At 30.7% G+C, this 10,797-nt stretch overlaps 1 protein-coding gene across 1 annotated transcript; it reads right to left on the bottom strand.

Annotated features, from left to right (window-relative positions):
* Positions 1-4,008: 4,008 nt before the first annotated feature.
* LOC143557609 (glycosyltransferase BC10-like) lies at positions 4,009-10,414 on the bottom strand. The gene is made up of 3 exons (XM_077046646.1): positions 10,147-10,414; positions 9,293-9,549; positions 4,009-4,656 (listed from the first exon to the last, which is right to left on the bottom strand). The coding sequence occupies exons 1-3, from the start codon at positions 10,412-10,414 to the stop codon at positions 4,009-4,011; spliced, it is 1,173 nt and encodes a 390-aa protein (XP_076902761.1).
* Between the last annotated feature and the right edge of the window lie 383 nt (positions 10,415-10,797).

The raw sequence follows: 10,797 nt of genomic DNA, 5'->3' as shown, positions 1-10,797 counted from the left end.
AATAAACAAAAACATTAAAAGCTTTCTAATTGCTCCCTACATTTTCTCAAGTCGTCAGATTGATTTATTTGTAAATAGAGACTTCTCATACATTTGACTCGAATTCGCGGGTATGTGTCTCACCAAACCCAGATAGCCTTTAAACAGGTTATAATATCTCGTTATATTCAAAAATAATCTTACCATATATTTTATATGAAAATCCTATAAAATATGATATACTAAAAATTAATATTCAATTAAAAAAAAGATATTATTTATAATCAAGAAACAATTTATAGTTTAAAGAAATAATATACACACACACACACACACACACCCATACTAGTTTTTATTCCCTGTACTACGGGGGTTGTCTTACATTATTCGTTTCTAATATTTATATATGTTTTTAGATTTTAATTTTATTTATTGTACGGAATCTAATAATATACTTAGGGTTGATGATGAAAGGGTTACACATATAAATAAGATGCTATAACCCAGTTTAAAATCTATCTGGATTTGGTGAGACTCATGACCGACTTATTTTATTCATTATAAATTGTTTCTCAATAATAAATAATGTCTTTTTTTTAAATCGAATATTAATTTTTAGTATATCTTATTTTATAGGATTTTCATATAAAATATTTGGTAAGATTAGTTTTTAATTTAACAAGATATTATAACTCGTTTAAATGCTATCTTGGTTTAATGAGAGCATACCCGTGAATTCGCGTCAAATGTATGAGAAGACTCTATTTACAAATAAATCAATCTGGTGGCTTGATAGAATGTAGGGAGCAACCAGAGAACTTTTAATGGTTACGTTTATATATATTTAAGATTAAGATTAAAATGTGTGTGTGTGTGCAAGATTTTCTAAGTGTGGTTGTGGTGGTGGTGGTGGTGGTGGTGGTAATGAAGAAAGATTATCTGTATGTGATAGCGATGGTGGTGATGGTAATAATGCTGCGAATGGTAATGAAACGCTAAAAATAGAGGTTTGAACGAAGACAAAGAGACTTTGAATATAGAACGAGCAAGCGAAGTAATTAGGAAGCCGATCAAGAAGATGAACAAATGAAAAGGTGAATTTTTAGAATGGAAAAGATTCAACATTTTTAATGGGGAATGTTATTCTTGTGTGGATAGCAGCCATGATTGTTTGCATAAAAAGAGTACTAACTATTATACGTATGAAATATAATTAAGGGGCTATTGGGAGAGTTGAAATTAGTTAACTTAGGGGTTTTCCCATAAATTTTGGTAGGTAGGTTGCATGTATTTGTATGTATATGCGTACACATATAAGAGAAATATGAAATTTCTTATCTAGGCGGACCATAGCATTTACAAAAATAGGTATGGAAAAATATTTTTCAATATTAGACAAAATCAAATAAATAATAAAATACAGCTGGTTAGGCACCGGCAACGATATTATAGCTAAACGTTGAAATCCAGAAAAGCATATTTGGCATAACAACAATATATGACACATGTCGCGTTTAGGCTATATAGTGAAGCCTAAATGAAACAATCTGTCTAAGATGGAGATCTTGACCCCATCCTGGTCAATTCAAGCCACAAATCAAGTCGACTTAATTCAACTGTAATGGTGCCTGATTATACATTTATACCGTTTTGACTAAAATAATGCCTGAATCATACGGTTGGAAGCATTGGCGCGCCTACCTTTTGGTAAGGGGTTCGTCGTTCTCTGTGAAAAAAAAAATAGTAATATATAATTTGTTAAAATCCTGATCAACCTCTGTGAAATTTTGACACTAACTCCGTGAAATTTCAAGAAAAACACCATGACCACTATGGAATTTCGAGAACGACCCTCATGAAATTTCGAGACTTATCCTAGTTAAAGAAAATTTACATATTTGCAATTATAATTATATAAATGTGTAAAAATAATTTAATCAATTAAATTTAATTCAAATGTAAGCCTAAATGTCCAATGTGTCAATACTCAATGTTTTAACCCAAGTCCAAAACTCTTAAACCAGTTTACATAAATGTTATGACGACATAAGTAATATATCATGTGAGTTCAATAGATTAGAAGCTTAATTTAATATAATAATGTTTCATTTTCTATATATATTGTGTCGCTCACTAACTTCATTTGCATTGATGTATCATTGAAGTTACCTCTGATATTAACCATTGTAACCGTAAGCCTGGAAAGATGCTTTTCGGCGATGAAGTACAAGAAATCTTATTTGCATAATTGAATGGGTTGAGAATTTTAACGATGGTTGTATTCGCTTCAATGAGAAAGACTTACATTTCTAATGAAGTTTCACACACTTTTTTTTTATTTTATGATATTTTGTTTGATTATCTTTTTTTATGATCCAACCCGATTACAGGCCCAACCTAGAGCCTGTGCAGGCTAGGCCACCGCACAAGACCTGATTGCGTGTGTAGAGTGGTAGAAAAAGTGTTAGTTTTTCAAAAGGTTTTTTTCACACAAAGTTAAATTTTAAATTTATAAAATGATTTTTATCTTAACTAGACTACACACAAATATGCAAGTGTATCTATAGTATATGTAGTATAGTATGGGTAAAAACCAACTATCGATTCACGGATACACTTGTTTGATTTTTACTACTAAATAGTTTTATTTATTTTAACCAAAAGTAAACATCATAGTGGTTTTGATTTAACAAATAAATTTCAAAGGAATTTAAAAGCATAAATTAAAGACAATATTTTTGGATTTTTATATTCTTATAAAAATGACCAAGGATTAAAGTGTACAATCTTGGTTAAAACTCTTATTAACTTGGTTTAATAATTAATTAGTAAACATGTGATATAAACTTGCTTGGTAATTAAATGTGAGAATAACACCTTATTCCTAAGTCATGTTATTTCATAATAGTTAAAGAAAGAGATGCATAATTTCATAACCTCTACAAAAACATCATTTTATATAAGCAGGTTGGTTTATATCAAGTATTTATAAAGTAACTTACTTAAAAGATGAGACAATCCCGTAAATTATTAAGTGAAGTGTCCTTGATATTTTAATAAAATAACCTTTATATTATACTTAAAATACCAATTAAGATTAGTTAAGTTTTAAAGGATTAACCTTGAGTTACCAAAAATTAACCCGCACAACTCTTGGACAATTATAGAACTTTGTAATAACCACAAAAGAGTTGTTTAAAATAAATTATGTTGTATACTCACTTGACAAGTAATCAACCAATCCTAGTGGATTAACCTTAACAACCGTTTTCACATCATTGTCAACGTTGCCATTTTAAAGATGATTAATTACTACCAATACTTCGTTTAATATACATTCATATTAGGATTTATGTTTTATCAACCAAGACCTTACAAGAATGGCAGTTCTCAGGCTTATCATCAAGATCGGTACTTGGTGTCTCTTTTAAAGGTGATATAACATTTCTCATCAAGTGATAATTATAAAATAGTCGTTACTTTTTATAAACCAATCACATGTTTAACTAATATTATTAAACCTTAGTTAAGAATCAATATAAACCAAGATGGCACCGACTAGAAGTGTATTATTGTATTTGTTTATCAGCTTGCAAGTAGCTATAAAGTTATGATGAGTCGGCTCTAAAGGGCCTATTTGTTCTACCTTTGATTTGTCGTATGTTTCAATGTATCTGTTCATAATTGATCAGTAGGATTCTAAAAGATAGTTTGCTGTTGGCGTCTTCGACTTTTGTGTTGTTATCGTACCAAATTAATTTCTTTCCCACTTGTTGAAAGTTGTGGTTGTAATTTGCGGTGACTTAATTCCACTCTTTGGTGGCCGACAACCCATTCAAGACCGTTATTGCTTCTTTTAACCTTCGTAGATGTGATTAAAGAATGACGGTTACGCGTTGAGGGTTGAACACACGAGCATAACACAACTAATAGGTTATGATTTGGGTTGTAAAAAAAATTATAAAAATGAGCTCAATTGAATTGGGTTTAAACATTAAGATATAGATTTCATATACTCACAAACTGGTTTTAATTATTAGTACCAAACAACAAACTAGAAAACGTCAACAACGGATTCAAAGTACTTGGTGCAAACTTCCTAGCAAACAACACACACATAGGTGTCGTGTTATCGTTATAAACACATTCGGTAGAACCAAATCTGACCGAGTTCAATAAATCTTTCGTAATCTCACCCCCTCCAAATTTTCTTGGATGTGGACCCACAATAGACCAATCAACATATGTGATAGTTCGGTTTGAATTTAACCTTCCATATAAGATATTCACCAATGTTGATAAATAATGTTCGTCGTTGTAGCATGGTGGATGACAATATTCTTTGAAAAGACTATAGTAGTTTTGGTCAGCAACAATCGCAAGAGCAAGATCACGATTTACTTCAAACCATTGAGACCCTTTTCGCCAATCTTGAATGGTGATGTTGGGTGCCATTTGTGGATTGTAGCGACCACGGCCAGATTTTCGTTTGTCATCAAAAGAAGCTATGTAGCTTAAGTTTGAGTTAACAAGATAATTATAAGTTGTGGTGAAGTTAAATAATGGAATGCATGAGTCGGATAGTAACACGAATCTTTGATTCAACGGATCAAGGAGAGCGTTTGCTAGCATTCTTCGTTCGGCATCTATCATTGAAATATCGCCCCAATACACAGGCTTCAAAGTAAGACAAAAGCATCCATCAATGGATATGTACATGTGTACCCTAAGTATTCTATAAGTATATGTGAACTTGTATATATATACTAGTACATGCAATAGGAAATTTCTAATCCTGTGCGTTGCAACAGAGGGTAATCATACAACGGGTAATTTATAACGCATGTCTTAAAATTAATTTTATATGTAAGTGCAGATAAAAAGTTTTGGAACTTTCTAACAAAAGAATAAATTGTGTTACTTTATTTGGAAAAAGAAAAACCGACACCGTTATATAGATCTGATTACTTGTACGTTTGTGATTTGAATAAATTTTATGTTGAAGTGTGCGACAACTACATGTTAGCATTTAGAAAACCTCCACCCCTCCCCCTAGCTAAAGAAACCTATCCTCACCTCCCACCCCCCCCCCCCCACCTCAGAAACTTGTAACCCTCAAATAATCTAACCCTAAAAGTTAAACTAAACCTGAAGAGTAAACCGATAACATATAGATATTTTTTAAATGAGGGATGCTAGATAAACATTTTGTTTTTTTATTCTTTCATTTTTATAATTCTTTTAATAATTTTTCTTTTACTCTTCTAGGTTTTTTTCCTTAAAAAAATGATGTGCTGTAAATGATCGATGATGCACCATAAGATGGAGGGAGATAATCAAAGGTTGAGTAAGGAGTTCTCCGGTTTCCTACTTTTTTAAAGTTCTCTTTTAAACATGTGTGCATGTACAGGGAAAAAATCAAGAGAGAACTCCTCTTTAGAAAAAGAATTAGAGAACTAATAAATAAATATTTTTAATTTAATTAAAAAACATTTTTTTTCATCCTTCTTATATGTTGTTATTCTCCACTACAAAAAATTATAAAAATTTTATAAAAAAAATTAAATAAAAAACTTGTTATAGTGCAGATTTGCAATACATCGACTTTTTTTAATGTATATATGCAATAGTGTGTATTTTGATGTGCAATAGTGTTGAATAACGTATATACAATTGTTTTTATTATATATGTACAATAGTGTTATATTATATGAAAAAATAAAAAAAAAATCGATATAGTGCGTATGTGAAGTAGTGTTGTATTACATATATGTGATAGTGTGTATTGCATACAATTGTTAATACTGTATTTGTATATATTCAACAGTGTGTATTGTACAATGCAATTATATTGTACTACATGCAATAAAACACTATTGTATATATGCAATACATATTAGTGCACATATGTACTGCAACGACAGTCCTTTTTTTTAAAGGAAGGTGGAAAGGAAAAAAAATCACAAAATATATATTTTTTTAAAAGTTAAAAATAATATTTTATTAGTTTCTAGTTCTTTTTAAAAGATGAGTTTTCTCTCTGTCCCACCTAAAGAGGAGTTTTCTCTATCCCACCTATATATATATGTGATCAGGATCATGTGAGAATTTTTTAAGAATTGAAAACTATGAGAACAATTTTTGACCACAAAAAAACCCAAAAAAAAATCATAAAATAAAAAAAGTAAAAAAACTAAAGTTCTTATTTATCATTCCGGTTTCTAAAAAAAAAGAAAATTTTTTTTTCTCGGCTTAGCTAAATTATACATATATGGATAATATGTGTATATATGTACACATGTGTTTTTTTATACACATATGTATAATTTAAGGTAAATGATAATGCACATATGTGTACATTACTAGTGGTGTTCTTCGGGTTCGTTTTTCAGGTTTCGGGTTTTTCGGGTCAGGTTCTTCGGGTTTCAAATTTTTAAATCTTAACCCGAAATCCAACCCAAATCTCTCACGGGTTTTTCGGGTTCGGGTTTTTTCGGGTTGGGATAATCGGGTTTCGAGTATCCTAGAAAGAAAATGAAACAAAAAGCAAAAAAATTTAAACAACTTCAATGGTAAAATTAAAATAACATATTCTTCTTTGCTCGTAACACAATAATCAAATAATAAACCATCATAACTTGATAAAGTCATAAACAATTCAAAAGAAGAGTAAAACTAAGTAACTAACTCGAACCATAGTCGTCTTTAATCAGACGTGATTTGTTTGTTCGATTATGGTTTCTATTAGTAATAAACGAAAAACATAAATTAACAATAAACAATCGATCCATAATAGTTGTAACGACAACAGTCGATTAGGCTCAGAGTCTGATAACTTTAGTGACCAAGGGTAAGCTTATTATACCTAAAAATATATTTCATTTCAAAACTAAAAGTTTATTCGGGTTTTTCGGGTTGACCAAAAACTTATGAATCAAACCCGAGAACCAACCCAAATTACTTCGGTTCGGGTTCGGGTTAGTCTTTTCTCGGGTTCGGGTTTTTTGGGCCGGGTTAGTTCGGGTTCGGGTACGGGTTTTTTCGGGTTGGGTTTCGGGTTTCGGGTAAAAGTAACAGCCCTATACATTACGTAAACTAGAGATTAAATGAAAGTATACATATGTGTATATGCATAGTATGAATTAAAAAAAACGAAAATTTTTTTTTCTCGGTTTAGATAAATTATACATATATGTATAATATGTACATATATGTACGCTGTATAATTTAAGGTAAATGATAATGTATATATATGTACATTACGTAAACTAGAGATTAAATGAAAGTATACATATGTGTATAGGTATAATACGAATAATAAAAAAATTCATTTTTTTTTATTTTTAATGAAACCGGTATGAAATATATAAATTTGGTTTTTTTACTTTTTTAAAATTTTCGTTTTTTTTGTTTTATAATTTTTTAAATATTTTTTAGAGATTTTTTAGTGGTTCAAAATGGTTCTCAAAGTTCTCAATTTACCAAAGATTCTTTTAGGATCCTTACCCTATGTATGTATGTATGTATGTATGTATGGGAGGGATATTTGAGAACCTTGATGAGTTTTAAAAACTTAAGATCTTCATTTTTAACCACACATTTAATTAAATAGATTAGATTATGTGGTTGAGATTAAATTTGATTAAAAAATTAACGTAGGAGAGAGAATAAATATGTACAGTGATTACACTAATTTAAACGTCAGTTACACCTATGTAAAAAGTCGGCTCGGTGCGTAAAATATTCTGTAATTTTTTTTACGTATACGCAACCTACATATATTACATATGTGTAAAACAAATTCAAAAAAAATTGTTACGTTGAGTTCTTTCGAGTTATTAAAACTCAAAGTGGTCCTCAAAAGAAAATCTCTCATATATATATATATATATAGGGTTAGGTTAGAATAAAAACTGATTTGAGTTGTGAAAATTCTAAAAACCCATTTTCAACCACATGTTTTTAATTAAAGATTAAATCTTGTGGTCCACAATTAAAGTTAATAAAAAATGTTAAAGTTAATTTACACTTTCTCTTTCATGAAAACATAAATAAAAATTAGTAAAAAATGTAAAAAAAATAGCAAAACATTTTTTTTATGTTTTCGATGTTTTGTATTAAATGTAATAACATATATTACATTTAACAAAAAAAATAAATGATGTTACATAGGGTTTTTACGGGTTTTCACAACTTAAGTGAGTTTTCATTTTATACTTTACCTCTATATATATATATATATATATATATATATATATATATATATATATATATCTTAAATCTTAAATATATATATAAATAAAACATTTAAAATCTTTCGGGTTGATTTCTAATATGAAATATGAAATATATTAATTATTTTGTGTACGGTACATTCTTTTTTAAGTCAATTTATAATATGTTGCCCAATGCCCATATTCATATTAGATCTTGGGCTATCTTTAATTGTTAGACTAATAATGGCTTTGAATGTTCCATTAGTTTAAGACTTTTACTATTAGGATGATTTTCTATGGTTGACTGGTTCTATGTTTAAAATTATTTAACAGTTTAGATGCTTTATTATGGCCTTTAAATTTCGATTTTAGGATGCATATATTGTGTTTGTTTATTATGGCCTTTAAGGACTGTTTAGATCCGGAGCACAAATGGGAATAAAATTCAGCCCAAATTGTTTCGATTAATATGGTTTGAATCAATTTGCTTGGTTTAACCAAAACCACACCTAATTGAATACGGTTCGATTACGCTTTGATTACCCCATTTCCGAATTCGATTAGGTTTAGTTTTCGATTAAAGGTACAAATAGCTTATAACTGAACAAATCAAACTAAACGATGAAATAAGTTGTTAGCCAAACCGTTGAACAACCATAAAATAATGGCCTTATTGTCCCCAATTCTCTCTTTCTTACCGGAATCTTACAAATATGGCCCCGCTTGTCCATGCATGTTCAATATAACAATTAATATCTCCATTCTAAAATCTTGGTATGTAATTTAGAAAAGAATTAAAAGATAAAATTAAGTTATAGACACTGTATTATTATTATTATTATTATTATTATTATTATTATTATTATTATTATTATTATTATTCACACATATAGGTAATAGCACAAAAAAATGTTGGGAAATTTTCCAAAATGTCCCATTTTCCGTGCATGGTTTCATCGAATTAGTGACAGTGTGTGTTAAAAAAAACAAAACAAATAATAGAAGAAACATTCTAATCAATATTAGCCAGTAAACCATTTATTGTCAAATTAGCAAACTGAATTCATGAAATAAACTCATCTAAAATTACAGCTCACCTGGCTTGTAATTCTTGTGCCGTAGAAGACGGAGTCTTGAGGGAAGGTGTCATTGTAAGATGGATGGGGGTGGACATAGATAGAGAAAAGGCCTTCATGCCCTTTAAAGAACAGTTCCCACAAGGGTGAGAGTGGCAATGGCCCTGGTGTCAAGAACATAAATGCAACCTTATAACTAGTGGTGGTCGTCGTTGAAACTTCCATCACACTCTTCACCAGCTCTTCATCACTCATATTGTGCATCATGGGTGTTTTTTGGTCTATAGAAACCCTAGGTGGTGATAGTAACGATGGCGGTGTCGCCGGAGAAATAGATTCAGACAAAAGTGGTGGTGGTGCGGCAGGTGGTTGTGATGATCGAGATAAGGATAGAGTATTTGCATGTGGTACTGATAGCGGCGATTGTGGTAGACTTGGATTTAGTGGTGTTAATGAAGAAAGATTATCTGCATTTGCCAGCAATGGTGGTGGTGCTGATGTTAATGAAGAAAGACTATCTGCATGTGGTAGTGGTTGTGTTAATAAAGAAAGATTATTCGATTGTGGTAGTGGTGGTGGTTGTGTTAGTGAAGAAAGATTATATGCTTGTGGTAGCGGTGGTGGTTGTGTTAGTGAAGAAAGATTATATGCTTGTGGTAGCGGTGGTGGTTGTGTTAATGAAGAAAGATTATCTGCATTTGGTTGCAATGGTGGTGGTGGAGTTAATGAAGAAAGATTATTCGTTTGTGGTAGCGGTGGTGGTTGTGTTAGTGAAGAAAGATTATATGCTTGTGGTAGCAGTGGTGGTTGTGTTAATGAAGAAAGATTATCTGCATTTGGTTGCAATGGTTGTGTTAATGAAGAAAGATTATCTGCATTTGGTTGCAATGGTTGTGGTGGTGTTAATGAAGAAAGATTGTCCGCATGTGGTAGCAGTGGTGGTGATGATGCTAATGACAATGAATGAAAAACACTTAAAATAGAGGCCTGAACAACCGTACAAAAACTTTGAAGGTAAAATGAACAAATGAAGCCGATTGGCAGGCCAATCAAGAAGATAAACAAGTGAAAAAGAGAGTTTTTAGAATGGAAAAGATTTAAGATTTTGATGAGGAATGTTATTCTTGTGTGGCGATCAGCCATGATTATTTGCATGGAAAGAATAGCAATTATTATACATGCAATATATAATGAAGTGGCCACTTGGAGAGAGTTGAAATTAGTTTTACATGGAGCTTAAGTTATGCTATGCTGCATGTGTCTTAAGCATCCTATTGCAACCTACGACTGACCTTTTAAGGCTACAAAAGACAATGTATTTGTATGTTTATGCACACAATGATAATAATACAGTGTACCGTTCACGTCAATATCTGAACTCTTTGTGGATAATGTGAACACTTCAAAACTAATGAACTATTATTTATTTATTTATGTAAGTAGGTTGATATTTTACGTGATCGGTTTATATTGTATAGGTTTCTTATTTCAGATTCACCCAAGTGTGCTTTCGTGGGCTTAAAACA

This window comes from Bidens hawaiensis, unplaced genomic scaffold, assembly GCF_021521415.1.
Source record: "Bidens hawaiensis isolate Kalapana, Puna unplaced genomic scaffold, B.hawaiensis_p1.1 tig00019072_1, whole genome shotgun sequence".
In the NCBI taxonomy this organism is placed as follows: Eukaryota; Viridiplantae; Streptophyta; class Magnoliopsida; order Asterales; family Asteraceae; genus Bidens; species Bidens hawaiensis.
The sequence above is the reverse complement of the archived record's forward strand: the minus strand, read 5'-3'. Positions and strand labels throughout refer to the sequence as shown.

Excerpts from the sequence above, each read along its gene's own strand:
- LOC143557609 (XM_077046646.1), bottom strand. The coding sequence starts at position 10,414 with ATGGCTGATCGCCACACAAGAATAACATTCCTCATCAAAATCTTAAAT. Across the intron at positions 9,550-10,146 it reads ACAACCATTGCAACCAAATG|AAAAAACACCCATGATGCAC; the intron begins CAGATAATCTTT and ends TTTCTATAGACC. Across the intron at positions 4,657-9,292 it reads GCACAAGAATTACAAGCCAG|CCTGTGTATTGGGGCGATAT; the intron begins GTGAGCTGTAAT and ends CTTACTTTGAAG.